General features: G+C 67.0%; 9 protein-coding genes across 9 annotated transcripts; 3 read left to right on the top strand and 6 right to left on the bottom strand.

Moving 5' to 3' along the window:
- Positions 1-1,629: 1,629 nt before the first annotated feature.
- EFG3 (elongation factor-type GTP-binding protein) lies at positions 1,630-4,055 on the bottom strand. Its single transcript, XM_005768677.1, has 4 exons — positions 2,828-4,055; positions 2,531-2,707; positions 2,271-2,428; positions 1,630-2,149 (listed from the first exon to the last, which is right to left on the bottom strand). The coding sequence occupies exons 1-4, from the start codon at positions 4,007-4,009 to the stop codon at positions 1,711-1,713; spliced, it is 1,956 nt and encodes a 651-aa protein (XP_005768734.1). The 5' UTR covers positions 4,010-4,055; the 3' UTR covers positions 1,630-1,710.
- A 95-nt stretch (positions 4,056-4,150) lies between these two features.
- EMIHUDRAFT_436550 (aldolase A) lies at positions 4,151-5,855 on the bottom strand. The gene is made up of 2 exons (XM_005768676.1): positions 5,789-5,855; positions 4,151-5,597 (listed from the first exon to the last, which is right to left on the bottom strand). Exons 1-2 carry the CDS (start codon positions 5,822-5,824, stop codon positions 4,458-4,460), a joined length of 1,176 nt encoding a protein of 391 aa, XP_005768733.1. The 5' UTR covers positions 5,825-5,855; the 3' UTR covers positions 4,151-4,457.
- A 521-nt stretch (positions 5,856-6,376) lies between these two features.
- On the bottom strand, positions 6,377-7,138 carry EMIHUDRAFT_102900 (hypothetical protein; the record flags this gene model as incomplete). Its single annotated transcript, XM_005768675.1, has 1 exon — positions 6,377-7,138. The coding sequence occupies one exon, from the start codon at positions 7,136-7,138 to the stop codon at positions 6,377-6,379; it is 762 nt and encodes a 253-aa protein (XP_005768732.1).
- Positions 7,139-10,738: 3,600 nt separating this feature from the next.
- Positions 10,739-11,697, top strand: EMIHUDRAFT_451525 (hypothetical protein; the record flags this gene model as incomplete). The annotated part of the gene is made up of 2 exons (XM_005768674.1): positions 10,739-11,218; positions 11,284-11,697. The coding sequence occupies 2 exons, from the start codon at positions 10,739-10,741 to the stop codon at positions 11,590-11,592; spliced, it is 789 nt and encodes a 262-aa protein (XP_005768731.1). The 3' UTR covers positions 11,593-11,697.
- Positions 11,698-13,870: 2,173 nt separating this feature from the next.
- EMIHUDRAFT_436548 (hypothetical protein) lies at positions 13,871-14,975 on the top strand. The gene has a single exon (XM_005768673.1). It carries the CDS (start codon positions 13,885-13,887, stop codon positions 14,617-14,619), a length of 735 nt encoding a protein of 244 aa, XP_005768730.1. The 5' UTR covers positions 13,871-13,884; the 3' UTR covers positions 14,620-14,975.
- A 1,142-nt stretch (positions 14,976-16,117) lies between these two features.
- On the top strand, positions 16,118-18,145 carry EMIHUDRAFT_210641 (hypothetical protein; the record flags this gene model as incomplete). Its single annotated transcript, XM_005768672.1, has 5 exons — positions 16,118-16,183; positions 16,279-16,375; positions 16,572-17,464; positions 17,685-17,756; positions 17,837-18,145. The coding sequence occupies 5 exons, from the start codon at positions 16,118-16,120 to the stop codon at positions 18,143-18,145; spliced, it is 1,437 nt and encodes a 478-aa protein (XP_005768729.1).
- Positions 18,146-19,550: 1,405 nt separating this feature from the next.
- On the bottom strand, positions 19,551-20,343 carry EMIHUDRAFT_356128 (hypothetical protein; the record flags this gene model as incomplete). The annotated part of the gene is made up of 1 exon (XM_005768671.1): positions 19,551-20,343. A coding segment is annotated over one exon (186 nt), but the record flags the coding sequence as incomplete, so codon positions are not given.
- Positions 20,344-20,852: 509 nt separating this feature from the next.
- On the bottom strand, positions 20,853-24,092 carry EMIHUDRAFT_451523 (hypothetical protein; the record flags this gene model as incomplete). Its single annotated transcript, XM_005768670.1, has 6 exons — positions 20,853-21,377; positions 21,483-22,025; positions 22,197-23,000; positions 23,085-23,510; positions 23,695-23,798; positions 24,074-24,092. 6 exons carry the CDS (start codon positions 24,090-24,092, stop codon positions 20,853-20,855), a joined length of 2,421 nt encoding a protein of 806 aa, XP_005768727.1.
- Positions 24,093-24,934: 842 nt separating this feature from the next.
- On the bottom strand, positions 24,935-27,339 carry EMIHUDRAFT_210638 (hypothetical protein; the record flags this gene model as incomplete). Its single annotated transcript, XM_005768669.1, has 5 exons — positions 24,935-25,225; positions 25,492-25,564; positions 26,196-26,334; positions 26,488-26,629; positions 26,794-27,339. The coding sequence occupies 5 exons, from the start codon at positions 27,337-27,339 to the stop codon at positions 24,935-24,937; spliced, it is 1,191 nt and encodes a 396-aa protein (XP_005768726.1).
- Between the last annotated feature and the right edge of the window lie 14 nt (positions 27,340-27,353).

The raw sequence follows: 27,353 nt of genomic DNA, 5'->3' as shown, positions 1-27,353 counted from the left end.
GCGGCGGCGGCGGCGGCGGCGGCGGCGGCGGGGTTTTGCGAGCGGGCCTTCTCTCGCGAGAGCGGTCGTGGCGAGCGCGTGGCTCGGCACGGCGTGGCTCCTCCATGCAGCGCAGCCCGTAGTTGCCGACGGCTTCGACGAGGCGCTCGCGCTCTGCCCTGCCGTCACGTGCGTCAGCTCGTACGACGCCTCGCCTGGCCGCTTTGCTGAGCCGTGGGAGTATGACGGCGATCGCGCCGACGCTGTCCGGCGCGTGGCGGCGGCGGCGGCGAGGTTCGGCGGCGAGGCTGCCCCGGAGGAGGCTTCGGCGCGCGGCACGGCGCTGCGCGTGCGTTTCCCCGGCAAGGGCGGCGCAACCCGGGACCAGGCGATCTTTTGGTTCCCGAGCGACGACGCGCTGGTTCAGTTTCGGTCGGAGAGGGTGGACGGCGCTCTCTGGGACGGCGCGGCCAACAAGATGCGCATCGATTCGATGCGTAGGGCGCTCGGGTACGCGCCCGCGCCGCTGGTGCGCAACCGCTTCTACCTTCCGGGAGAGCGTCGCGCCGACGGCACCATCCAGCTGCAGGAGGAGCGGCCGTACAGGCGCGCCGACGGCCGGTTCTACGGGGACCAGGGCGGCGGAGAGGGCATTGACGCGGCCGGCCTCGGTTCAGCAGGGGCGCTCAGGCGGATGGTCTTCCCGTTTGGGCAGCTGGGCGGCCGCTCGAGCCCCGCTCAGGCCCTGTACGACGACATCACCGATCTGGCGAATGTGCACGCCCGCGGGTTTGGGAGCGGCGACGCGGGCAGCTCGGGCTAGTGCCATTTCACTGTGGCACAACCCGCGTTACAAAACCTTGATTTTGACCATTGCGCGAAAAATGTACCTCTCGGTGCCTTCCAGTGGAAGCTGCGACCTCGCCGAGTAGACGGCGGCACACAGCAGGTGGCGCGGTGTGCCGCCGTCTACTCGGCGGGGTCGCAGCTGCCTCTGCGCGTCCTGGGGAGGTACATTTGTTGCGCGCCGGAGACGACTCGACGCCGCTGAGATCAGAGATCAAGCTCTGACAGGTCACACGTCGCTCCTTTGACGCCGACGTGACTCACCCGTGCAGACCACATCAGGACACGGTCTCGACGCGCTCGGTACGACGCCTGCGACCTGTCTCGGGTCAGGTGGCACGACGCTCATCGCGCCTACCAGCGCTGCCGTACAGGTTGCCACGACGAGGTCGAGCACGCTTCTATACGCTCGCCGAGCCTTCCTTTCCATCCCAGTAGGCAGCCTGGGAACGGTGGCGGTCAGAGGCAAAGCCTACGAGGGGTGGTGGAACCACATGTCACGGCTACTGCCGGCTCCACCCCACGATAGCCTCCGAAGGCTGACTTTGCGGCACCATCATCGGACGATGTCGACGAGTTGGGTCGCTCTCGCGGTAGCCAGATGACCTCTCTTCCTAGGATCATCGGCCATGGCCGCAGGAAGCGCGGGGGAGGGCGCTGGAAGCAACACGGAGCTCCGTTGGAGACGTTTTCAAGATTAGCGTGTCGTCAGAGTGAAATGGCACTAGCCTCGTCGCTGGGAGGGAAGCTGTACGGTCGAGACAGTAAGTGGTGAGCGTGGTCGAGAGAGATCAGAAGTTTTCGTTGAATTCTTTCTAAGAGTGTAAAATATGCATCACACACGTAAAATCGGTCCGTAGTGCGTAGACCGTACCTGTATACCTGTCACCTCTTCTTCTTTCTACTGCTCGGCGCGAGCACCTTGACAAAGGCCTCGTGCGGGATGGCCACGTCGCCGACGTGGAGAGAGGCGCGCTTCTTGCCCGCCTTTTGCTTCTCGAGCAGCTTCTTCTTGCGCGAGATGTCGCCGCCGTAGCACTTTGCGAGCACATTCTTGCGCACCGCGCGCACTGTCTCCCGCGCAACCACCCGCGACCCGACGGTGGCCTGGATGACGATGTCGTGCACCGTGCGGTCCATCTCCTCCTTGAGCGTCTGCACCATCGCGCGCCCAAAGTCGGTCGCCTTGGAGGAGCGCACGATGCGCGTGAGCGCGCCGACGGGACGCTTGTTGACGTGCAGCCCGAGCGGGACCACGTCGGCGGGCTGCTCGCCGTGCGGCTCGTAGTCGAACGAGGCGTAGCCAGACGAGAGCGTCTTGAGCCTGCGCGGGGGAGGGAAAGGCAGCCTCGACGCGAGTCCGCGCACCAACGTACAGCCAACTACGCGATTCAAGCGGAGTGGAGAGTGCTCAGAGCCTCGTTCCGCATCTACCGCCTCGGAGCCGGTCATGGAACTCGGTGGCGATCTCGGCCAGAGGGAGCGAGTACTGCAGCATCGCGTGCTCCGCCGAGAGGAAGGACTGGGAGAGGAGCTGGCCGCCGCTCTCCTCGCAGAGCGTGATGAGCCCGCCGACGTACTCGGACGGAGAGAGGATCGTGACCTGAGGGCACCGCCAGCCGCGCCGCACTCGTCACGTGCCCAACGCCGCGCACAACGCCGCGCACCTCGGCCGGGGGCCCTCGCGGCGGAGAGGGGCGAGCACCTTGACGAGGGGCTCGTTGAGGCTGACGAGCGCGTCCTCGAGCTTGAGCTGCGCGAGCGCCTCGGGCGAGCGGACCTCGAGCTGCGAGCCGTCCTTGAGCGTCGCGCGCAGCGGCACCGTCGGAGAGGTGAGAAGCACCTCCATGTCGTGCTCCTGCTGCAGCCGCTGCTGGACCACCTCGAGGCGGAGGGAGGGAGGCGTAAAGACGGCTATAGGCGTGGCGTCGACAACGTGGGAGCCCGGCGAGGAGTTAGAAGGTGAAGCGGGAGTGTGACCAGGAAGTGTCTAGGAAGTGACCTCGAGGTGGAGCAGCCCGAGGAAGCCGCAGCGCAGGCCCTGCCCGAGCGTGGGCGAGCTCTCCGGCTCGACGGTGACAGAGCCGTCCTTGAGGAGGAATCGCGACATGGCGTGCTGCAGCGCGTCGAAGCCCTCGCCCTCGAGGGGGTACATCCCGGCGAAGACCATCGGCTGCGGCTTCTGGAAGCCCGGCAGCGCGGGCTGCGGCGCGGCGGGGTCGGAGAAGGTGTCTCCCACGCTCGCCTCCTGGATGTGCTTCATACCGAGAGCGACGCACGCAACCTGCCCCGCCGCGAGGGCAGGCAGCGGCACCGGCCCAGCCGGCCGCATCAGCTCGATCTGCTGGACGGCGTACGTCTTTGCCGACGCGGCAGAGACGATCTGCGACCCGAGGGCGAGCGTGCCGTCGAGCACCTGCACCAGGCAGAGCACGCCGCGGTAGTCGTCGTACCACGAGTCGAAGAGCAGGAGACGGAGCGGCGCGTCGCGCCGGCCGGGCGGCGGAGGCACGCTCCGCAGCAGCGCGGGGAAGAGGGCGCCGCACCCCTGCCCTGTCTTCGCCGAGATTGGCAGCGCGTCCTTCTCGTCAAAGACGGCGCGCATCTGCGCCCTCGTGCCCTCGACGTTGGCGTGGGGCAGGTCGACCTTGTTGATCACCGGCACAATCTCGATCGACTGCTCAAACGCGAGCCAAAAGTTGGCCACCGTCTGCGCCTGCACGCCCTTGGTCGAGTCGACGAGCAGCAGCGCGCCCTGGCAGGCGGCGAGCGAGCGCGAGACCTCGTACGAGAAGTCGACGTGGCCGGGCGTGTCGATGAGGTTGAGCAGCCAGCGCTCTCCCTCCTCGTCCTCGTGCAGCAGCGAGACGGTCTGCGCCTTGATCGTGATGCCGCGGCTCCGCTCGACCGCCAGCGAGTCGAGCGACTGCGCCTCTCGCTCGCCCGGACGCGCGGCGCCCGTCATCTCGAGCATGCGGTCGGCTAGCGTCGACTTACCGTGGTCGACGTGCGAGATTATGCAAAAGTTGCGCACGCGTTCGGTCGGGATCTCTATTGCCACCGAAGCCAGCTCCTCCGCCTGTGGGCCCGCCGCGGCAGTGGCCGCGCCGCACAGCGATCGGCGAGCCGCGCCGCGCCGCACAGCGGCGGCGGCGGCGCAGCCGCCACGCGCAGCGCGCCGCATCGCGCGCGCACCGTCACCGCTGTCGGCAGGGCAGCGACGACTGTGGGAGGACGCCAGAGGGAACGAAAGAATTTTCGCGCCGCGCTTCCTAGCTCGCCGGCCCTGGATGTGAGGCTGATGACTGCACTCCAAGTGCTCCAAGTGCAGGCAAATCATCTTCGGTCGACAAATCATGGGTAGAAAACTCCTACAAGACGCTCAACACTCTGCTACGAAGCGCATCGATAGGCCCGCCCCTCAGAATGCCATCCTCCGCAAACACTCCCTCCGGCGCGGTCCCACGGGAACGGCTGCGGCGTCGCCCCGGTGTGGGGTGGACCGCGAGCCGGACCGGGGCCGGTGGAGGGGGGCGGGGGGCGTGTGGAAGGGGCGGTACATCCTGGCCGCTGCAAAGGGTTTCCCAGTAGTCGCGAGATGTGTGTGTGTGTGTTGCTCGGTGGTGGCCAATCTACTTGCTCCAGTTGAGGACGTCGATGCAGTTGAGGTCCTCGGCCGCCTCGCACAGGCGCTTGGCCATGGCCTCCTCGCCCGAGCGCAGCGCCATGCGGGGGTCGTAGTACTTCTTGTTGGGCTTGGTCTCGCCCTCGGGGTTGCCAATCTGGCCCTGCAGGTAGTCGTGGTACTTGGCCTCGTACTCGCGCACGCCGTCCCAGAAGGCCCACTGTGTGTCGGTGTCGATGTTCATCTTGATGGTGCCCGCCTCGATCGCGTAGCGGATGTCCTCCCGCGACGAGCCGCTGCCGCCGTGGAAGACGAAGCAGGTCGGCTTGGGGTCGCCGTCGCCGAGCTTCTCCGAGATGTACTTCTGCGTGTTGTGCAGAATCTGCGGCTGGAGGTCGACGTTGCCGGGCGCGTAGACGCCGTGCACGTTGCCGAAGGCGGCGGCCACCGTGAAGCGGCCGTTGGGCACCGACGACAGCTGCTGGTACACCTCCCAGACCTCCTCGGGCTGCGTGTACAGCCGCGACGAGTCGATGTCCGTGTTGTCGACGCCGTCCTCCTCGCCGCCGGTGACGCCGAGCTCCATCTCCAGCAGGATGTTGCACTTGGCCATGCGCTGCAGGTACTCCTTGCAAGTGCCCACGTTCTCCTCGAGCGGCTCCTCGGACAGGTCCAGCATGTGCGACGAGAAGAGCGGCTCGCCGTTGGCCTTGAAGTACTTCTCGTTCGCATCCATCAGGCCGTCGAACCACGGCAGCCACGAGCGCTGGCAGTGGTCCGTGTGAAGGATCACCGGCACGCCGTACAGCTCCGCCACCTGGCGCACGTGGAGCGCGCCGGCGACCGAGCCCGCGATGCAGGCGGCGTCGTCCGCGTTGTCCGCCGCCTTGCCGGCGATGAACTGGCCGCCGCCGCGAGAGAACTGGACGATCATCGGGCCGCCGTACTTGGCAGCCGCCTCGAGGCAGGACGAGATCGAGCACGAGGACACAACGTTCACCGCCGGGATGGCGTACTTGTTCTCCTTGGCGTGCTGCAGCAGGTCCCAGAGCGCCTCGCCCGTCACGACGCCCGGCTTGACCGACGCCGGCAGCGGCGTGACGGTCTTGGTCTGCATGGTGATCGTGCCAGCGCGGGGGCCGACATTCTGTGCGCGCGGGGGGGCGGCCGAGTCGGACGGAGGAGGGACTGAGGACGAAAGCGGCAGCGCAGAGAGAGCGCGAAGGCGCAGCGCGGCGCGGGCTGCCCCACACGTCCTCCCCGCGTCTGCGCCGGCGCATGGGCCGTGCCGCGCGCGCCGCTGGGCGCCACGCGGGTGCGAGTGCGCGCGGCGCGCACCAGGCCGGACACGAGAGCCGTGGCAGAGAACAGCATCGGCCCAAGCTGAGACAACGAGAGATTCTCAACCCTTCTGTCGAAGGAAAATAAAACGCCGGGCCACCCACATTGCTCAAGTTCAAGCCTAGTCCCGCTCTCGTTCCGGAGAGGGGAGAACTAGAGACTGAGGCGAGCACTGACCACTGAGCTCTGAGGGGGTTGGAGGTTATTTTGAGAGAGAGAGACCTTCCCTTCTTATTTTGTCTGTCTGTAAGAAGACGCTCAAGCTGTCGTTCCGCCGGCAGCCCAGCGTGAGAGATTCTCTCTCCCAGCGTGTCCCCCCCCCCCGGGACCGTATGTGTGTTTCTCATTCCTCAGGGCGGCGGACGGTCAGGGTCGTCAGACAGACCAGGAAACAGGATGTGGATGATGGATGAGAGACAAAGAGTGCAAGTCAAGAACTTTCTTTTCACTTTTGTGCGTGTTTTTCCTGCGCGTGTGCTTGTAATTTTTACCACCCGACAAGCCGCGGCGCGCGTACAGCTCTCGCCAGGCCGTTTCTCGCCTCTGCCGTGTCATCAGCGCCCCACCCGCCACAACCCACACGCCTCAGTCGTCGCTCGGCGAGGAGAGGAGCGGGAAGCAGCCGACGGCCGCCTCGAAGGTGTGGCCGTCGCCACGCTCCGCGCGAATTGCGCCCCCGATGCTGCCGTTTGGCGAGGAGAGGCTGGTGCCAGAGGCGTACTCGAAGGCGGCGCCCGGCGAGAGCAGCGGCGTCTGGCCGACGATGCCGGCGCCCCACTTGGGCACCTCTGCGTGCACGGAGCCGTCCGCGTTCCTGATCATCCAGTGCCTCCCCAGCAGCCGCACCGGCTCGTCGCTCTCGTTGCGCACACGCAGCCGGTACGAAAAGACCCACAGCCCGGCCTGGGCGCGGCCGCGATAGGCGGAGCTCGCCTCGACGCATAGGCCGCTGGTCCGCGCGACCGAGGTGCGCTGGGCGAGCGCGATCTGATCACCCAGCGCGCGCAGTGCGGCGAAGCCCTCGTCGAGCGAGGCACTCTCCGCGTCAGCAAACCTGCTTCTCGCGATGCGCGTGCAACGCTCACGGCTGAGCTCGAGCGGCAGCCCGTCGCCCCACAGGTCGTGTCCGCCGCGCAGCGCGCCGGCCTCATCGAGGAGGCTCGGGAAGACGCCTCCGATCAGCGTCGCTGGCGTCTCGTCGATCATCAGGTGCTGCGGCAGCGGCTCGTTTGCCATCCATTGCACCGGGCTCTCGAGCACCGGCTGCCTGATGCGCAGCGCAGCGCCGTCCGGCGTCGCCGCGCGGATCGCGCGGACTGTGGCGCGAAAGAGGGCCGTCGTGGCCATGATTCGCGCGCAGGGGCCTCGACGTTGAGCGAGCTTGTTGTGCTGCAGGCGCTGCAAAGAATTCTTAAGATACAAGCCTCTCTCACAGCACACTGGCACGACAAGGGCGCAGACTGGCGCGGACTGGCACACACACAGGCTCACCACCGGAGCCGCCTAAGCGACTCCGTTAGGCGCTGCAAAGAATTTTGCTTGGAAAGAGAATGTTACAACAAAACTCCCTCGTACAACACTGGGCACGGGACTGGCGCGCACTGGGGAAAGAGAAAGCGGAAACCTCGCAAGAACACAACGCACTCTCTCACGTTTCAAGGGACATTCTGCAGAGATGCAGGGATGAGCTCAGCCTCGGGAGGAGCTCAGGCGCTTAAGAAAGCGCCAAAAGAGGGGGGGGTGCCACAGTGTGGCGGAAGGGTGCCGCCGCGGTGCCCACCGGCGTCCGCAAGGAGCGCCGGCCTTGGAAGCCCGCCGAGCCAGCAGCCGCCAGGGCTGCCGCCACGCTGCCGGCCACGCCCGCACGCCCGCGCTCGCGCCCAGAAAGAAAACAGCAGCAAAGGAGTGAGTGTGGTGTTAGCCGTCGCCCACCCTAGATCTAACCCTTGGTCGTCTGCCTCTTTCTATCTCCCTTCGCAGTCCCTCGCCGATTCTCGCGGAGAGAGAGAGCGATTTTTAGAAGCCAACAAGAAATGTGTCACACACAGTGATTTGGGCTCGGCAGCTTGTCGACTACCAGCCGGAGCCGGAGTCGGAACCGTAGCCGAGATGGTCGTCAAGGGTGTCGAATATGTCATTCGCCTCGCTAGTAGAGCCGGTGCCGCATGACCATGAGTCTTGGTCGGAGGAGGAGTCGTCGGAGGAGCGGTCGGACCGCTCGCGCTTGTCGCGCCTGATGCGCTCTGCGAGGGGGCCGGGGAGCCGGGGTCGTAGTTGTCGTGGCTGCTCGAGCGTCGGGTAGGTAGCGCGCCTTGCGACCCTTGTCGGCCGTGCTGCCGTCCCAGTACAAGGTGTACCAGTCGCCGCGAGGGTAGTCTCGCTGCAACCTTCATGCCACCTCGCGGTCGTCCCACTCTCGCCGTTCTCCCTCCTGTCGTTTCTTCCTCTGTCGCGTCTTACTGGGCTGGGTTTTTAGGCATTGTGGGGTTGGCACTCCCATCGACCCTCATGACCTCCTGCGGTCTCTGAGATGGACACCAGTGGGTGTGGGACCACAACCAGGATACACTCGAAGGCTGGGTAAGCAGTAGAGATCGATACTCGACGCGTCCCACATGGTCTGTGTCGCTGTCGGCACGCTGTCGACAGGACGTCAAGCGACACCGGTGGCAGTGCCACCCAGGAGTGGTCGGGCGGTCTTCCGTCATGAGAGAGCCACCATGTGATCCGTATGATGATTCCTGACAACCGCCTCAGTCAACTTTTGTCACAGTTCCCGCTCTTAGAGGAGCTGCGGGTCAGTTCGACAGCTGGAGCTGTGTCGCCGGCGTGCGGCGGCCTGCCTCCGGAGGTGCCTCTGAGGTGGACATTTTTTGGTCACCGTGAGAGAACGCGTTCGAATTTTTACTCCGGAACTTCAACTCCACACGCGCACCGGCCAGGGCTACAATAGTGCCAGTGAGGCGAAGGCGCGAGTCGGAAGGCCGCGACCGTCAAGTGTTCCCGTCATTTTCCTACAATCGCTGTGAACCCAGCCACGTACTACAGACAGACAAAATAAGAAGGGAAGGTCTCTCTCTCTCAAAATAACCTCCAACCCCCTCAGAGCTCAGTGGTCAGTGCTCGCCTCAGTCTCTAGTTCTCCCCTCTCCGGAACGAGAGCGGGACTAGGCTTGAACTTGAGCAATGTGGGTGGCCCGGCGTTTTATTTTCCTTCGACAGAAGGGTTGAGAATCTCTCGTTGTCTCAGCTTGGGCCGATGCTGTTCTCTGCCACGGCTCTCGTGTCCGGCCTGGTGCGCGCCGCGCGCACTCGCACCCGCGTGGCGCCCAGCGGCGCGCGCGGCACGGCCCATGCGCCGGCGCAGACGCGGGGAGGACGTGTGGGGCAGCCCGCGCCGCGCTGCGCCTTCGCGCTCTCTCTGCGCTGCCGCTTTCGTCCTCAGTCCCTCCTCCGTCCGACTCGGCCGCCCCCCCGCGCGCACAGAATGTCGGCCCCCGCGCTGGCACGATCACCATGCAGACCAAGACCGTCACGCCGCTGCCGGCGTCGGTCAAGCCGGGCGTCGTGACGGGCGAGGGCCGTGGTGTAGTCGGACCCACCGGTCGGAGGCCCACTGGTCGGATGTTGGCTGCAATCGTGCGCCGGGGAGCAGCCCGTCGCGCGCCATCTCCTCTCGCGCCTGCATCAGCTCTGTGTTGAGTGTGTGGCGCGAGAGGTTGCCCTTGAGTGCCCCCACCCCGTCGGCACGCGAGAGGAAGAGGTAATCGTACACGGCCTTGCCCTGCTGGCAGTTCTTTCCATCCCTCCCGCGCTGCGCACGGTAGACGCGCACCTGCGCGGCGCCGTGCAAATAGGCCGAGATCCAGACATCGTCGTGGTAGAACCACTTTGGCGAGTAGGTGAGCGCCTGCGCTTCGCAAGGGGCAAAGGGAGATCTCGCGTTAGCCCGGCTGGCACCTCCTCCCTCTGGCTGGCACCTTGTGGTAAAAGGCCTCGATGTCGTTGAGCACCGCCAGCGGCATTGCAAAGAGATCGACCCCTTGCCCGACCTGGGAGGACGGCGGGGAGGACCGCCGGCGGCAGAGGCGTGAACTGCTGCGGAGAGGCCAGGGCTGCCGAGGTGTGGCGAGGGAGGGCTCAGCCCGGAGGCATAACAGGGCGCGAGGAGCTCCTCACCACGAGCGGCGCCGAGCGCGTGAGCGGCGGAGACTCGGCCGGCGGACTGAGCACGTAGACGCAGAAGCTCCACGCGCGCCTGCATCGAGAGCGACGACAGAGCATTACGGGTCGTGGGCCACGGAGGTGCTATCTCTCTGACCTACTGCCCGCCTCAATTCCTCGGCGGCCGGCGTCGCTTTGATATGACCGGCGAGCCACTGCAGCGCGAGCGAGTCGTACGCCACGTCGTCGTCGAAAAGCACGAGCCACGGCTCTCGGCGTCGCAGCCCTCTCGTGGCCGCGAGCCTGCGTGCGAGCGGCAGCGCGGCGAGCAGCTTTGTGCCTGGGCCCTCATCGTCGGCGGTCTGCACGTGCAGGTTGGCTCGGCCGAGGCGCTGGGCATGCTCTGCCGCCGCAGCAGAAGTCCACGCATCCTCGCGACCCCAGACTGTCCGCCGGTACGTCTTCGGGAGGGAGAGGATCACCTCGTCTGGGCCGCGGGTCTGGTTGAAGATGGAGGCGAGGCTCACCTCGAGCGCACTCACGCTCGTCCCGCCTCGTGCATAAGAGGCAAGTCGAGGGTCGGGCGCCATCCTCGATGGCAGGCTGCTGGCGGCGAGGATGAGGTAGGGCTCGTGGCTTTGCATCGGGGCGGAGGGGGGAGAACGGGCGGAGGGGAAGTACAATCACCTCGCGCCGAATGTCGGACTGCTAGCACAGCAAAAAAAGAAAATTTGCCTTTGTTTGGCGATCGTGCGACTAACTAGTTGGACTACGGTGCGACACATGGTCAGCACGCGCCGCCGCTCCACCTCAACTAACCACGCTAAGCTACTCGACGTCCTTCCATCTGACCTGCTCGGCCTCATCCTGAGCTTTCTCCGCGCCGACGAGATGGCTGTGGCGGCAGCTGCCTGCAGTTCGCTCTCGGCGCAGCTCACGGCGGCAGTGCGGGCACGTGTGATTCGTCTCGGACACACACTCCCACCGCTACTGCCGGGCGAGGTTGTGACCGCTGCCCTCAGCTACACCGAGTTCTGCGCCTCGAGCCAGCCCGGCGTCACTGTGCCGCTGCGCTGCTGGCCGCGCCCACTCGTGCTGCGGATGAGAGGGTGCGACCTCCCCTACGACGACTGCAACGGCGACTTCGTCGAGACTGGCCGACGCCACCACCGGAGCTTCTTCACCCGCACCACCGGGGCGGGCATCCTCTACCACACCGCTGGCCGCCCGTGGAGCAGGCCGGCCACAGCCGGTTTTTGGAAGGTGAACCCGTCCCCACCCCCAGGACTAGCTCGTGGAGAAGGTTACCTCACCAGGCCTTGCCGTAGGTGTGCCGCGACGGCGGGTGGGCGACCTGGCGGGGGAGCGGGTACAATGGTTGGAACTTCTCGCAGGAGGGCGGCTCCGTCCTGCCTCCGCTGGGCAAGTGGAGCACTGACAGAGCCGACGCGGAGACACCCGTCAGCTACGCGGCCTCCTTTCTCGAGCTCGTCCCGTACGACGATGCGATCCACCGCAGGCAAAAGCTGTCGCGCTCACCAGTGGGCGAGGAGGAGGCGCTGCTCGAGCGAGCCCAGCCGTGCCAGGGGATCCAGCTGCGCTCCCGGCTTGTGACCACCTTGCCAGTGGTGTTTTGAGAGTGAGACACGTCGTCTCAGCCCTCGTGTGGTTTGGGGAGTGAGATACGTGTATGTGATGATAACACTAGGACGACATGTGATGTCGTCGTAGAGAAACAAAAAGGCTCGAAAATAGCTGTGGAGGAGCGGGGGGGCGGGGGGGGGGCGGGGGGGCGAGCCGAGAGATCTCGTACCGCGGATGTCGGAGCCCGCCGCGGAGCGAGGAGATGGGTTCTGCGTTGCGCGCGCACACACCAGCCACCGAGGCAGGGGGAGAGGGTTTGCGCAACAACAGGCCGGCCGTCTCGGTCACGCCGTGCACGTCGATAGCGCCGCCAGCTGGTCCGCCCGCGGTGGCCGGTGGGCGGCTCGAGCGTCTCCAGCTTGCCTCTCGCGCGTCCGCCTTCGTGCTTCGACAGGCCGGCCGTCGCGGTCAGTCACTCGAACACACCCGGAGGCGGACCTTTTGAGTGTACGTAGTACGAACGAAGGCGGTGTGTGTGTGGCTCTTACGAACATAACAATTACGTGTGAGTGTTAGAGTTGTTTGGTATTGCTAAAAATCGGCGAACATACATGCACACCCGCGAGGTGTATTAATGAGTGTGTATGTCTGGAGCCCGAACACACCTGGAAAGAGTTTTTTCCGTTACTTTTTTATCCGTGTGCAGCTCTTGGAATACGTTGTTGTTGAATACGGTAGAACGCGTTTTGGGGACATTTTCGACGCCTTGTTCCAACGTGTATGTTGAGCCCATTGTACCCCCATCACGCATCAGCGGCCTGTCGCTGTAACAGACATGGCAGCCGTGGCCCCCAGCAAGGGCGGCGGCGGCGGCACGGCCATCGCAGCCGCGATTTGCGCGCTCGTCGTCGGGTTCGGCGTGGGAATCGGCGTGGGCTACTCGATCGGCGATGAAGGCTCGTCATCCTTGTCATGCCAGGATGCGGCCAAGGACGCGGCGTTTGAGGCGCAGCTCGGGGCAAAGACCGCGCAGCTCATTGCGGAGAATGTGCACCAGGCGCAGATAAAGAGGAAGGAGCTCACAGAGCCCTCGCGCAAGCTCAACTTCGCCAGCCTCCCGCCGGACGACGAGCTCATTGAGATGGGCGAAGCTCTTCGTACGATTGCCGCGCTGCAGGCGGAGGTGGCCACGCTCAATGCGCAAGCGTCGACGTGCATCCTGACGAGGCGGAGGAACATCTCGAGCACGATGCTCGACGTGCTCACGGGCTCACGCGCGATCGGCCTCTCCTCGTCGGGCACGGGGGGGATCAGTGACTACTGCGCCTCGTTGATCGAGTTTTCCGAGCTGGACGAGGCCGAGCAGAACACGGAGCTGTTCGGCAATTCCGACCCGGTGTCCAACGGCGCGACCTCGAGCGACGCGCGCGTGACGGCACTCATGAGAAGTATGGGCGGCATGTCTGGCAAGGGCACCGGCAAGGGCACCGGCAAGGGCGCTGGTAAGGGATCCGGCGGCGTTGGCGGAGGTGGTGCTGGCGGGGGTGGACCGGGAAGCTCAACTCGCAGACGGCGAACGCGATGGAGGTGGTGCGGGCGCAACAGGCCGCGAAGGAGCGGGGAGCCTTCGACGAGGCGGCTCTCAGGGCGAACGAGGTCGCGGGAGCGCCGGTGAAGGCCTCCTCCACCATGGTCGCGAGCATCTTCGATTCTCCACGCGGGGGCAAAGATTGGCAGATGGTGCAGCGGCGCGAGCAGCGGAAGACCCAGACCGGCGCGGGCACTGCCGCGCAGGTTGTGGAGAGCCTGGAGATGGTGGCGGCGTCGGCAATCGAGATGTACAGGATCCCTACAGTGTAACTGCCCCGCCCCCCGGGGGGGGGGGGGGGGGGGGGCGAGCTTGGACGTGCCCGACAGTGCCCGATTGAGAGCGATAGTGGCAGCGACAGCTCTCAGCTGGCTCGGTAGCTTGGAGCACTTGGAGTGCAGTCATTAACCTCACATCCAGGGCCAGGGAGCTGAGAAGCGCACCCAGCGAGCCGGATGATCGGTATCGGGCTACGGGCTAGAGAGCCCTGACCCCTAGCTAGGGGGGGGTGCGCGTTCGCAGGGAAAGGGCCGTAAAGTAAACACGCACGGTTCCCCGAGGGTTGGTTCTGCGCTTTGGGTGTCCCCTAGCGGCGGAACGCCCCCTCTACTCGGAGCTAGTAAACACCAGACACAGGCATGACGTACACTCTCACCCGACATCGCCACTCAGGGCCCCTCCGCCCGATCTCCCCACCCCCCATCCGTAGAAACGCCATGAATTCCTATGCTAGCAGCCGGAACCCAAAAATCAACATATGGCGCGAACCGACGGCATCTCGCGCACGCTCCGCGCACCTGGCCAGTTCGAGCTCCTAAACGTCACGCCCGATGGCGACTGCTTTTACAATGCCGTCGACAAGCTGCTGCCTGAGTCGCCGCGCCCGCCAGCTCTTGAGAGCGCGGTGACGATGCGTGAAATGGTCGCCGACTCACTCACTGAGGAAATTGTCGACCTGTACCGCATGTGCGCATCGGCCGGCGTGGAGGACTTTGCCTGGCTCAACCACCACCGCGCGCCGATGACGCTTGACGAGGTGCGCGCCTTTGCGCGGAAGCGCGGCAGCGAGGAGGGCGCAGGCAAGTGCCTGTGGGCCGACGAGCACGCGATGCGCACCGTCGCGTCGACCGCCGACGCGGTGCTGCTCCTAATTGACGAGCAGGCGCCCTCGTCCGGCAGCCGCAGCGGGAGGCGGCGCGGCGACGACGCGCGCGGCGAGGACTCGCGCTTTGTGATGCTGGGCGACATCGAGCCGTCGGCGCAGGACTCGCCGGGCGGAGCGCTCACGTCGCCCGCGCGCTGCCTGATCCTCCACCGCTCGCGGCGGCAGCACTTCTCGCCCGTCCGCCACCGCGGCTGCGGGCTCATCGACATCATGGCGCTCCCGGAGGAGACGAGGGCGCTGTGGCCGCGCCTGCGCACCCTGACCTGCACGGCCGCATCGCCGCCTGCGGCGGCCGAGGAGCAGAACAAGCGGCAGCGCGGGCGCTAAGCGCGCGCGGTAGGTGCGCAGCGGCAGCGGCGGCGCGTTGGCGGCGCGGCGCGCGCGGCCATGCCTGCGCGCATCCGTGAGCACGGGCAGCAGCTCGACGAGCGCCTCTTCTAGTCGGGGCGTTGTGCCCGGAGCCGCACTCCAGTCCGGACTGCACTCTCGCGGGCGAAGTTGTACCGTCCCATGGGCAATGCTCGCTACGGTTCGCAACAGCCCGGGGATCGCGCGCCGATCGTACAGTACGCAGTGCGGCGTTTGTGGGGTTGGCCCTGAGCGGGTTGGTTTCCTCTTTTCGTCCGGATATGGTTTTTGTCGTACGCTCGCGTGTTGAACACATGTGTGTGATCTCAGAGTTTACAGACGGGCTCGAGCCTCTCAGGTGAGCGACACGGCGCGACACACCATATACTGAGACACTGCAGGGGTGTATAGAATAAAGCCGTAGAGCGTAGTCTGTATAGTGTTGTCATCTATTGTAGTGAGGGCTATCTGGTCGGCGCTGCCTCCACAGGCCCACCAAATGGGAATGCGTGCTTCCCGACTGACACAATCACCCTGAGGCGAGCTGGGGGGCTACATCCAGTTTGCCCGTAGCCTCGCAAGCGGCTGCTCCGCGATCAGCCGCTCGATCAGTTCATCAGACAATCTGCGCGCCGCCGCCGGCGTCGCTGAGGCGAAACCGAGCCTCATGTTGTCCATCCGTGTCATTGGTGCGCATGACCATGTACTCGCGCATGCACTCTTGCAGCACGTCTTGAAACGTCGCGAAGGTCGCAATGTCGTCCTCCAGCGGCTCTTCTCCGTCGGCATGCGCCATGGGGTCATAGTCGGAGATCTTGGCGAGGACGTATTGGGTGGAGACCGCCACGCCGTCGATCAAGCGCCACTCGAGGTAGACGGTGTGCACGAAGAAACCATGGTGGTCGGACTGCTCGCCCATGTGGGCGATTTCGAAGCGCACGCTTGATTCCGTCCGCTTGATGGTGGGCGAGCTCGCTCCCAGCTCGCGCGGCTCGCCGGGTGCGGGCACGCCGTGCCCAAAGCTCATGCCCGGCAGGCCAAACATCGGCCGAGTTCGAGCGGTCCAGTGCATGTGCTGCCTTAGCTCCCCGAGCGGCGGGAGGGCGTCCTGGCCCTGCGACTCCAGCTCAGGCTGGCAGGCGGCCTCCATGAATGCCACGTAGCAAAGCGGCAGAGGACAGCCGACCTCCCTCTCGAGCCGTTCGAGGTACCGGTGGACATCGGGAGTGGATGATGGCGGGCGCTGATTGACACGCTGCCGCAGCACAGGCTGCTGCAGCGCAGGCTCTGTGACCCACGATGCAGCCGGGTTGGCTGGGCGCCCAAGCTGAAGCGGGTGGGGACGCCACACAGCCGCGTACAAAATCAAGCTCTCGCGAAGTTGCTCGACTTGCCGCGCATATTCGAGGTAGGCGCGGTGTAGTTCCACCTCTGCGGGATGCGTCTGAGACAGTCCGCGCCAGACGTAGGGGCTCCCATGGGCGGCGGCGCTGAGCACGTGCCAGCCGCGAGCGATACCGAGGAGAGGCAGTATGTCCAGAGGGTGCCAGCCGCTCTCTCGGCACCACTTGAGCAACGGCTCGGCGACCGCAATGTCCATTCCGTCGCGGCGCAGCCACAGCAACCCCTCGGCGATAGGTCGTCTCGCACACTTGCGCGGGGGTCGCCGTTTTTATACCAATCCAATTTACCGTCGACGAGTACCTCGAGTTGGACTTTTTCCGCTGTTTCTTAGGTGTATTGGTTTCTAGAAAAGAAATAATGGTACCAGAACAAGAAATTTTGCCTGACTCCCAGTCCCTCAGGCCCTCCCCCCTCGCTTTTGCAAAATCCTGCAAAGGTGGGGACGTGTCTGTCCTCGACCCAGCCCTAGCTTGGGATGTCCGTTGTATTCAGCCTCACATCCAACCCGCTTTTTCTTTCTTTTTCAGCAACAGCAGCTTTGCGGTCGGCGCCTGGGACTATGTCCGCGTCGGACGTCGCTCGCGCCCTCCAATCCTTCCGTGCCGCTGCGAGCGAGAAGGGCGCCTACGATGTGCAGCGGGACAGCGCTGCCACGTTGCTGCGCTGCCTCGACCGTCACTTTGGGTCCTCGGTCGGTGAACCGCCGACCGCCGCAGTCGTCACAGCTCTGCACACGCTACGCACGACGTTGGATCGGCTGCTCGTCAACATTTCCTGCCGCATGGCGCAGCGTGCGTCAACCCTCCCTCCGATTCGCGCCTCGCTCGCCGACACGCGGAGGAACGCCGCCGTGCTCTGCCGCCAGCTCGAACGGCACTGGCCAGAGGCAGCGCCACCGTCGCCGGATGCCGCGCCGTCGCCGACCGCAGCACCAGCCGTCGCGACTCACCCGCCGGCGATCGACGGGTCTTGTCCGCTCCTTTCCCGTTGCGGCCCGCGCCACCTCTGCGCTTACGGCTGCTTTTTTGACGCCTTCGAGCCGGCGCGCCGGCTGCAGTCGCTGCGCGCCGCGCTCGAGGCGCGCGGGGCGACCGGTGCGTGCCTGGACGGCTGGCGCGTGGAGCGTGTGCGCAGCGGCGCCGGCGCCTCCTCCTCGCCGGCCCGTGGCGATGGCGCGGAGGGCGGCAAGCGGAGGCGGACCACGGGGTGTGCCGCTTCGCCAGGCGCCACCACCTCGTCCTCCTCCTCGTGGCACTTCGTCTCACCCAGCGGCGCGACCTTCGCCTCCGTCGGCGCGGCGGTGCGCGCCTTTGCCGATGGCTCGCCCTCGACAAGCGGCGAGCGGCAAGGAGGGCCGCGAGGGCTCGAGGCGCGCTCGGTCTCTGCAGAGAGCGAGGACGCGGCGGCGGGCTTGCGGCGGGTCACCTCGCCCTACTTCAAGGACCGGCCGCCGTCCGGCGCGGTGCAGCCGACGCCGCCGCGGGCTCTCGGCGCGACGGGCGCGGGCGGGCGGGCGAATTGGCGGCCGCCGCGCTCTCCATACGGCTTGCTCGAGGCGCGGCGGGAGAGAGGGAGGGGCAGCGTGTGGAGGAGGGGCAGGCGGGGAGGGGGCGCTCACCTCTCTCCCCTCCGCCCCGAAGGAGCTCCTCTGGGACCGGCCGTGGGCCCTCCTCCTCGCTTGCATCCTCCTCAACCAGACGACGCGCAGGCAGGTCCCGCTGCAAAGAGGGAGAGGAGGGGAGGGGGAGGGAGGCGGGCCGCCCCGTCCCCAACGCGCCTGGCGCGGCTCCAGGTGGACCCGGTGATGGCGAGGCTGCTCGACGCCTTCCCCGACGCGCCCTCGCTCGCCGAGGCCGAGCCAGGGGCCGTCGAGCCCATCCTCCGCCCGCTCGGACTCCACCGGCAGCGCTCGCGCTCGGTCGTCGCATTCTCCGCCGCGTTTGTGGCTGGCGGGTGGGCGCGGGCCGACGCGCTGCCGGGGGTGGGGAAGTACGGACGAGACGCGCACGCCATCTTTTGCGAGGGCCGCTACCGCGAGACGCAGCCGGAGGACTTTGCGCTCCGGTGGTATCGCTCGTGGCTGCTCGCATTGGATGTTTAGCAATACAATACCTCCAAACAATAACAAAGCTAGCTGGTGCTCTCGCGCAGCTCACGCAACCCGGCCAACCCGCCACACACAAGTGTGTCAGTGTTTAAAAACAACGCAAACTAGCAATCATTTGTTTGATTGCCAACTCTCTCTCAGCTCTCTCAGCTCTCTCTCTCTCTCCGTCTCTCTCTCTCTCTCTCTCTCTCTCTCTCTCTCTCTCTCTCTCTCTTTCTCTCCTCTCTGAGTACCTGGCGCCGACAGAAAACGTGCGTACGCCCCCACTCTACTCTCTAGGTCTCTACGTGGGCTTGTGTTCGGTGCATTCGCTTCACACCGTATACATCTCGGTTTACCCCTCGCCCAGGGATCTACAACGCTCCTTAAGTCCACCAATAAATAAACGGACATCCCAAGCAGGGCTGGGTCGAGGACAGACACGTCCCTTAAAGTCCACGAAGAGCGTTTCTTTCACCCACAGCGTCTCCTCCGGCGCGGCTCTTTCGCTGATGACGCTGCAAGCCGACAAGGACGAGCTGAAGGCGCGGCTTGGAGTCGACCTGCTGCGCGTGCAGGAAAAGGAGCTCGGATTCTATCAGGACCGTCGCCGCCGCCCACGCCGCCGCCGCCCCTCCACCGCCGCCTCCCACGCCGCCACCGCCCTCTCCACACCAGGAGAACTTGGCGATGATCGGCCAGTACGCCGCGCTGCTCGCGGGGTTCTCGTTTGCAAACCTTAGCAGCCACGAGCTGTCGGCGCCCGAGGATGGCCTGCTGCCTTACGGCGCCCGCCTGGCCCTCGGCCTGGAGCCCGGCGACGACCCGGACGACCAAGGCGTCTTGGGCTGGAGCTGGGCCTCGTGGCTGGTGCAGCTGCTGAGCGTGCTGCACCTGAAAACCTCGGCGGTGGGAATGGTCTTTCACCTTTGGTGCATGTCTATCGCCGCGGTCACCACCATCCTCGGCGCAGGGCTCGCCCTCAAGGGCCCAAACGAGCAGGCCGTCACGACGGCGACGGCGCACTTTGCGGTCCAGAGCAACGAGGCGCTGCACCACTTTGCGCAGGGCCTCCTCTTCTTCATCTGCTCGGTCGTCTCGTGGATCCTCGCCTCGTGGCAGCCGCACGCGTCTCTGCCCACGGCGGTGGCTGTGCTGTGGGTGCTACGCCGGGCGTACAAGCAGATCTCCGCGCTGGCGGAGGACCTCTACCTGCCTCCCGAGGCGGCGGAGACGGGCACCTTCGCCTACGTCTCCTCGGGCGGCGTCGCGCTCGTCAGGCCAAAGTGGGGCTTCGAGGCGGCTCGGGGCGGCTACAACCGCGCGAGCATCGCGCGAGGGATGGCTCCGCATAAGGCCGCACCTCCCTCCACACTCCCTCGAGCGGCAAGGTCGGCACGGAGAGCCTTCCCTGACCCGTCCCCGAACCCTCCGTAGGCGCACCACTACCTCGAGCGGTGGGTCGGCTTCGCCTCGACCGCAAAGGCGACGCGCCGCGCGCAGCAGGTCGAGACGCGGCGCAAGAGGCGCAAGGCGACGTGCGCCGAGGCGGACCCGCACGTCAAGGGGCCCGCCGCAGCGCAGAGCAGCTGGCTGCAGCTCGGGAGTCCCCTCCCCGCAGGCCCGCAGGAGGAGGGGGAGGAGGAGGAGGAGGAGGAGGCCCGGTCGGGCTCGTCCAAGTCCGGCCCCCCGTCGTGCCACCCAATCAAGACGCCGCTCGAGCCCTCCCGCCCCGCCGCGAGCCAGTCCACGGGCGGAGCGAGGCTGTCGCCGCCCGCCAAGGTGACGTCCCGGCTGCACCCACACTCGGAGCCGGGCGCCAAGACCGCCGCCTCGCGGCGCAAGGCCCTGGCCGCCGGCCACAGCCGCGCGAGTGAGGTGATCCGCCACCTCGAGGAGGAGAGCGTGCACACCGACACGGCGGGCACCGACCAAGCCTCCAGCGCCAGCAGCAGCGCGAAGCTGCTCGATCAGCTGCAGGGCAACAAGCCGCCCAGGCAGCCGACCGTGATAACGAGGCTGCTGGAGCTGTTTGACGGGCTCGTGCCGTCGGCACAGCAGACTGACGCAGCGACCCGGCTCCAGGCTGCGGCGCGGGGAAGCCTCTCCCGCCGCGCGAGTGCGGCGAGCCTCGAGGGGCTCGAGGAGGAGAGGCCATAAAACACAGGTCCACGGCCACCCCGCTGAAACGTCGGAATGTATTGATTGAGTGTGGGCGCTCTGCTGACTAGTCCTCTGTTAGTGCGCGCCGTGTGTCGGTGGACGGTGCGCGTCGAGAGCCGAGGCCGAGGGGGTATCTCTTCTCACTTATGTCTGCTGGTTTGTAAGGCACCCGGGAAAGATTGATTCTCGCCCCTGTAACTATTGATATTGATCTGCTGGTGCTGCGTCCTTCACCGACCCGTTCATGCTTTCGGCAGAGCGGCGTCGCAAGAGACACCAAACACACGCCTCCACTCGCCAGCAAAACTCGCGATTCAACTAGGGCAAGTCGCTTCTGACAACACACTCACGGATCCGTGACAGTTCTGCTCGTCTTGCGCTCTGGTTTTGGACTCAGTGAGTCGGGCTCAGCAGACACGAGCGAGACAGCAGTGTCACTCTCGGCGAGATCTGAGAACGTGTCTCTCGCGCTGTGCGAGACGAACAGCGGCACTCCCTCGCCATCCCGTGCTGCTCTCGCGGCGCGGCCTCTCCCCCGCGCCCTGAGCGCGCGTGTCGCTCACTCGAGCACGGCCGGCAGCGCCTGCCGGACGAGCTCCTTGGCCTCGTTGAACTCGTGCTCGAGCATCTGCGCCAGGTAGAAGGGGAGCGAGTCCTCCTCGTTGAACTCCATGGCATTGCCGTAGATGAGCACGACGTCCGCCTCGAAGGCGGCCCACGAGGCGTACTTGGACCCCTCCAGCCCCGACTGGACCGCGGCCAGGCACATCGGGCGGTCCACCTGCCGGTAGTACTCGACCTCGTCTGCCGGCACGGGCGGCTGGAAGTACCGGCCGGGCTCGCTGCTCTGGAGGCGCTTGAGCACGCGCAGAAAGGTGTCCTGGCGGAGGCGCTCGAGCGCGGCTCCGCTGGCGCCCGCCTGGCCGGCGAGCGCGTCCGTGATCTCGAGCGACTCGGAGGCGGGCACCAGCTTGGAGTAGGTGTCGCGGTCGACGCGCAGCTGGTCGACCAGCTTTGCGAGCGGAGGGTTCAGCTTGGACCAGCGGCCGTGCGTGTCGCTCGGGAGCGCCTCCCACGGGCTCACCTGATGGCGGGATGGGCGGGGCGCGCGGCTCGGTGTCCGCCGACTCGAGAGAGGGGGGGCGGAGCGTTCGGGTGCCTGGTTGTCCGTCTGCTCCTCGTCAAAGACCCACAGCGGCTGGATCGACGCCCCCTCGTGCTCGCGGGGGGAGGCGACGTACCACACGCAGTTGAGGCAGCGGTAGAGCGAGTCGGGGTAGTTGAGGGCGTCGAAGGGCTTGCGGCTCCACACCCGCCCCTCCCACAGCTCCTCCTCGCCCTCGCTGTCTGGCGCGGCAAAGGGCACGCGCACGTGCGGAGACGCCGAGGCGGAGAGGGCGCGCTCGCGCGAGGCGAGGTACTCCTTGAGCGCGCAAACGTGCTGGTCCACGTCGCAGAGCCGGCGCGGCACGTACGGCAGGCAGTACTCTGCCCCCTCGCTCGCGCCGGACCCGCCGCCGAACGGGACGCCGCGGAGAGTGAGCAGCTCCCACCCCTCCGTCTCGGCGGGGTGGATGGCGATGATCTCGGCGCAGTGCGCGGTGCCGTCGGCGGGGCTCTCGAGCAGGTCGGCCGGCACGTCGATCACCAGCTGGAGCGCGTCCAGCTCCGCCTCGTAGCGCTTTGCAAACTCGTTGTAGCACTGCGGGACCCACGCCACCCTCGCGCCAACCTGCGGCGCGGAGGAGGGGGTGGAGAGCGGGGCGAGGGCGCGGCGGGCGGCGCCGCGGCCCGAGGCAGGCTCAGAGCTCATGGAGGGGGCGGGCGAGGTCCGGCGAGGCGCGCCGCGCGCCTTGAGCTTGAGCGCGCGCATGGGGGCACGCTCCTTTGGCAGCAGCCGGACGTCCTCCAGCATTGGCGGCGGCGCGTCCGCGAGCGGCGGCGGGGGAGAGAAGGCGAGCTTGGAAGGGGTGGCCTCGTCGTCGGACGAGTCCGCGTCGCCTCGAGCCAGAGCCTTGCGCTTGCGGCCGGCGGCGCTCTTCTTGCTCGCGGCCGACGCGGCCGCGCCCTTGCCGCCTCCGCGCGAGGCGGGCGTCGCCGCCTTCTTGGCGCCGCCGGAGCTGCCGGAGCGCGCCTTGGGCGCGGCGGCCTGAGCGCGCGCGTACTCGGGGCTGGGCACGTAGCTCGCCATCTCGCGAGCGTGCCGCGCGTGGTCCTCCTTCGACGCCTCGACCCACGGCGCCCTCGCCGCCTCGTCCATCGTCTTCCACGCCGCGCCGAGCGCCTTGCCCGCCTCGGGCACCTTCATGCCGGCGTAGGCATCCGACTTGCGCTCCTGCATCGACCAGAGCATGTACGCCGAGAGCGCCCCCTTCGGCGCGTCCGGGTCCTTCTTCGCCTTCTTCTTCTTTGGCTCGGACGCAGCGCCCTCGCCGCGCGACTTTTGTGCACGCGGCTTCTCCCCCGGCTTGCGCTGCGGCGTCGGCTTTGACTTGGCCGCTCCAGAGGGCTGGCCCAGCTTGCGCGGCTTGGAGTCGAGCTTGCGGCGGACGGGCGGGGCCGCGCTCGGCGTGGGCCCGTCGCCCTCCTCCTCGGCCGGCGCGTCGCCCTCGAGCGACGCCTCGGTCAGCGCCGCGTGAGCGGCCGACGGGGTGGCGGGAGCGGGCGTGGGCCTCTTGCGCGCCGCCGGCGCGGTGCGGACCGCTGGCTGGTGCAGGCCCCGACGGCGAGGCGGCGGCGGCGACAACGTCCCCTCTCCCGGCGGGGCGGCCGCGGCCGGCGGCGGGTGGACTGGCTCGCTCTCGGGCATGGAAAAGGGGTCGCTCGGCGGCGCCTCCTTCTCGTCGCCCTCGTGCTCCTCGACGTCCGTCTCGACAACCTCCGGGATCGGCGCCGGCGAGCCTGCGGGCGCGGGCCTCGCCGCGGGATCGACCTCTCCGTCGCCGTCCTCGTCGTCCTCGTGCTCCTCGACGTCCGTCTCGACGACCTCTGGGACCTGCGACGAGGGCGCCTCGGGCTCCTCCTCGCCGACGCCGCCCGCCGCCTCGCCGGCAGCGACGGTGTCCGGCGCGACGGAGGCCTGCGACGCCTCCGCGTCCGCCTTGCTCTCCGGGTCGGAGCTGCTCGCCCACGGCGTGGACGAGCCGTTGCCGCCAGAGGCCGTTCCCTCGGCCGGCACGACTTCCTGCTCGGGCATCTCGCTGCACTCGGCTGCGACCTGCGGGCCGGAGGACGGCGGAGTGGGAAGGCGCGTACGGTGAGGGGACGCGCGGGAACTCGCGCGCGGCTCGCGCTCTCCGCTGCGAGAACCATGTGTCTGTGCACAGTGCTTTGCGCTGCGGCTCCGGCTTGCGGCGGCGCGGCGGGCGGCGCGGCGGCGCGGCGGGCGCCTGCTCGAGCACCGCGGTGGACGCGAAGCGGAGGTCTTCGGCGGGGACGCTGCCCGGCCCGCTTGAGGCGCCGGAGGAGGCGGCCGTGCGACGGAAGCCCATGTTTTTGTGTTTGTCTGATCTCGAGGGAAGAGAGGACAGGGGCTGTTCACGGATGCGCTTCCTGTCGAGATGTAGTGCGAGAGGGTGTGCTGTGTGTCTACGAGAGAGGGTGAGGTGCGTGCCCCGGAGAGGCCGCGGGGATGGGGAGGGGCTACTCGCGGGCCTAAAGGCCTGTGCGCTCAAGCAGGAGGGGTGTGTGTGAGTGAGTATTCTTGATAGGAAACCACGATTCTTGTTGGCTTGTAAATCTCTCTCTCTCTCGAAATCACGACGACACACACCAGTCGACTCGCATCGGTTGCCTCCATGAACGGCGGGGCTATTCTCGCGTCCACACCACACCTGGCTCCAACGTGGACACACACACACACACACACACACACACACACACGGAGGGGTGTTGAGGCGTCATGAGGGAGTGCGCGTCTCTCGCGTTTGGCCCTCGAGGTTTGGGGCCCCGCCGCCCCCGGGCCCAGAGAAGCGCAAGCACGGTCCACGGACATTCGAGAACGGACAGACAGACCGCACAGAGATCGACCGCCAGACAAGCAATTAGCAACGCCAGAGTTTTCGGGCAGAGTGAGTCGCGTGTCGCGAATCCGACTACATCTAGAGACTCGTACGTCGCGTAAGAGACACTAGACCAGATCTAGGACCGATCTACAACACCAACAACGTGTGTTATCTCGTCGTTGGAATTTTGTGCGCGCTAAATTCATGACCACATGAGCATATTGTTGCTGCATTTGGCGTTTGCGTTTTCTTTATTCCGGCGGGGCGCCAGCCTGCCCGCGCGACAAGTGTGTGAGCGCTGTGACATTCACACGTAGAAGTACCGCGAGTACCGTATACTGAGGCACACATCCAATGGTCTGAACCCGAACCCCCGATCGCGGCCCGACACACGCGAGAGCGACACACCCGACACGCAACACTTCAAACACATCTTCAACAACATGTGGCAGTCGCGTGTGAGTTGAGTCCACACATTGCCCTACTTAGCTCCTTTCGACATCACACCCTTCGTCGTGTCGCGTCTCTCTCTGACTCTCTAATCCCGTGGTCCACGGCGTGCCGGCGCGTGGTGTGCACCAGCGCACCAAGGCACGCCAGCTCGAGCACACCCGCACTCGGCCATCACGCTCGTCCTCTACAATGTGAACCGGGGCTCGGCCGCAATGTCGTCGCCGGACGAGTCAACCTTCTCAATCATTCCGTAAGGCGGGTGCCCGACACGCCGCCGCGCGACCACGTCCTGGCGCCGCAACAGCAGCACGCAAGCGGCTGCCGCGAGGACGACGCCAAAGACGACGGCGACGCGGTTCGGCCCGGTCTCGGAGAGATTGCCGCGCCCCTTGGCGCCGCCGGCCTTCTTCTCCGCACCCGCGCCGCTGCTGCCGCCCATCAGATGCGCGAGGAGCGCGCCGCGCGTCCACTCCACCTGCGCGGTCGGGCGCGAGCGAGCGAGGGGGGGCATGAGACCTGCTAATCAGGTGCATGGCAGGCAGCCGGCTGAGGCGCGAGGAGGAGGCGGAGCGAAAGGTGCTCAGCTTTGAGGCGGCTCAGAGCGAGAGACTCCGCGGCCCACGAACCCCTCCCTCCCCCCCCTCCCCCCTCCCCCCTCCCGCCCCCCCTCCCCCCTCCCCTCCCTCCCGCTGGGGCGGGAGCTCGCGCCTCGGCGCCCGCAATCTCCCCGAGGAAGGCGACCTCAGACGCCTGCTCGCTGAAGCCGTACCCGTGCGTGAGCAGCGAAGTCGCGTACGTCAGGTCGAAGCAGCGCCTGGCGGAGAACAGAAGGGCCTCGCCCTCCGCTCGTGAGGGAGAGAGGCGGGCCTGCGCGGGCGGAGCAGCGCCAGCGGATGGCGTCCGTCGGCGTGAGCGGGTCGACGCCAGCCATCCTCGCCTCGAGCCTCGGCCTGTTCACACGCACAGCTGTGAAGAGACGCTGCTCACAGCGCCGCCGCCCGGCCTCCAAACGCGTGGCCCGTTCTCAGCGCAGAGTGCGCGCGCCGCGGCCCGAAGCTCGCGGAGCGAGTAGGCGCCTGCAGGGAAGCGCAGGGCCGTCCCGAGGAGGGGCCCTCAGAGAGGAGAGGCTCGAGAGGAGAGGCTGGCGGGTCGAGGCAGGCGCGCCGTTGCTGCGCTCGGGGATGTGGCCCGCGGCGGCGGCAAAGTGGATGGCATAGTAGAAGAGGGACATCCCCACAAAGGGGCCGCTCGGGGCGGGCTGCCCTGCGCGGCGAGCGGCCTGTCGGGCTAAGGCCCGGGGGCGGCGAGGAGGGAGGACGAGGAGAGGGGCGGCGAGGAGGGAGGAGGCGAGGAGGGAGGCGGCGAGGAGGGAGGAGGCGAGGAGGGAAGCGGCGGCTCTCACCTCCTTGCCCTGGCGCCGCAGAGAGAGAGGGCAATCTCCGCACATGGCTACTGCTTCTCTCCTCCCTCCCTCCCTCGCTCTCCCCTGGCGCTCGCCGTGCGGCTCGAGTCGCTTCAGCACGCGCTGCACGCCCGCCTCGCACGCGGCCGAATCCCCACGGCCGGCTACCAGCCGCGCGCCGCCTGTTCACAGCTGCAGCCGTGAAGAGGCGCCGCCGCCGCCTCGCGCCGAGCAGGCTGCCGCACGCCGCGGGCCCCAATCTCCCACCGCCGGTCCGGCTCCCAAGACGCGTTGGAGCCCGCTGCGAGGCAAGCCGCCGCCTACACTCTCGGCACCTCCCGGTCCCACAATCCTCGTCGCGCGTCCGCCGGCGAAGCAGTCCGCTGCCTCTTGCTCGCTCAGTGCGGCGAGCGCCTGCTTGTTGCCGAACCCGAGGTGCGAGTGCGTGAAGACAGGCACCTGCTCGCACGCCGACGCCTGAAGAGACGCGCCGCGCAGCCGGACGACTGCGAGGGTGCGACGGCAGGTGCGACGGCAGGCACCTCCCGGCCAGGCAGCGGCGCCGACGCGGCGGCGGCGGCGCCGCGCGCGGTCGCAAAGGTGATCTGTGTGGAGCCGCCGCCGAGGTCGAGCGCGCCCACCTGGCCGAGCTTGGAGGCCGGGAGCCGCTCCGCCGAGACCAGCAGCTGGTTCACCGACAGCCAGCCAAAGACGCCCTCGTCCTCGCCAGACAGGGTGCCGAACAGCGAGCGCTCGGGCTGGAAGGCTCCGTGCGCCCGGACCGCCGCGAAGAGCGAGTCGTAGATGACCTCCGCCGCCTCGGTAGGCACGAGCCGCATCCCCGCCGTCGCTCGCAGCAGCACCTTGGCGCGCGCTTGCTTTGTGCGCGGCACGATGCCCGCAGCAAAGTCGAGTAGGCTCGTGAGATAGCCGGAGCCAACCTCCCTCGGCCGGTCGCTGAAGGAGCTCAGGCCAGGCTTGACCTTCAGGTTCCACGCCTTCTCGGCGTGCAGAGACGGCAGCCCGCCCGGCACGAGCGTGTACTCATAGACGTAGACGCGCGTGCCGGTCGATCCGCCATCAAAGACGACCGCCCATTCGTTGTGCGAGTGCGGCGCCGACCGCACGCTCGGGCAGCAGGCGAGAGAGAGGGCGGCGAGCGCGCTGGCGTGGGAGCGCAAAAGCATGGCCAAGCGTCCAC

Source organism: Emiliania huxleyi (assembly GCF_000372725.1).
Source record: "Emiliania huxleyi CCMP1516 unplaced genomic scaffold EMIHUscaffold_45, whole genome shotgun sequence".
Lineage (NCBI taxonomy): Eukaryota > Haptophyta > Isochrysidales > Noelaerhabdaceae > Emiliania > Emiliania huxleyi.
Note: the sequence above shows the minus strand (reverse complement) of the source record. Positions and strands in the feature narration are given on the sequence as shown.

Bases quoted from the DNA above. Each gene is read 5' to 3' on its own strand.
- EMIHUDRAFT_436548 (XM_005768673.1), top strand. From the start codon at position 13,885: ATGGCGCGAACCGACGGCATCTCGCGCACGCTCCGCGCACCTGGCCAG.
- EFG3 (XM_005768677.1), bottom strand. From the start codon at position 4,009: ATGCGGCGCGCTGCGCGTGGCGGCTGCGCCGCCGCCGCCGCTGTGCGG. The intron at 2,708-2,827 runs GTCACTTCCTAG...CTCCGCCTCGAG, and splicing joins TCGGGCTGCTCCACCTCGAG to GTGGTCCAGCAGCGGCTGCA. The intron at 2,150-2,270 runs GCTCCGAGGCGG...TCCCCCGCGCAG, and splicing joins GCCACCGAGTTCCATGACCG to GCTCAAGACGCTCTCGTCTG.
- EMIHUDRAFT_436550 (XM_005768676.1), bottom strand. From the start codon at position 5,824: ATGCTGTTCTCTGCCACGGCTCTCGTGTCCGGCCTG. The intron at 5,598-5,788 runs GTGCGCGCCGCG...CCGCGCGCACAG, and splicing joins CGGCTCTCGTGTCCGGCCTG to AATGTCGGCCCCCGCGCTGG.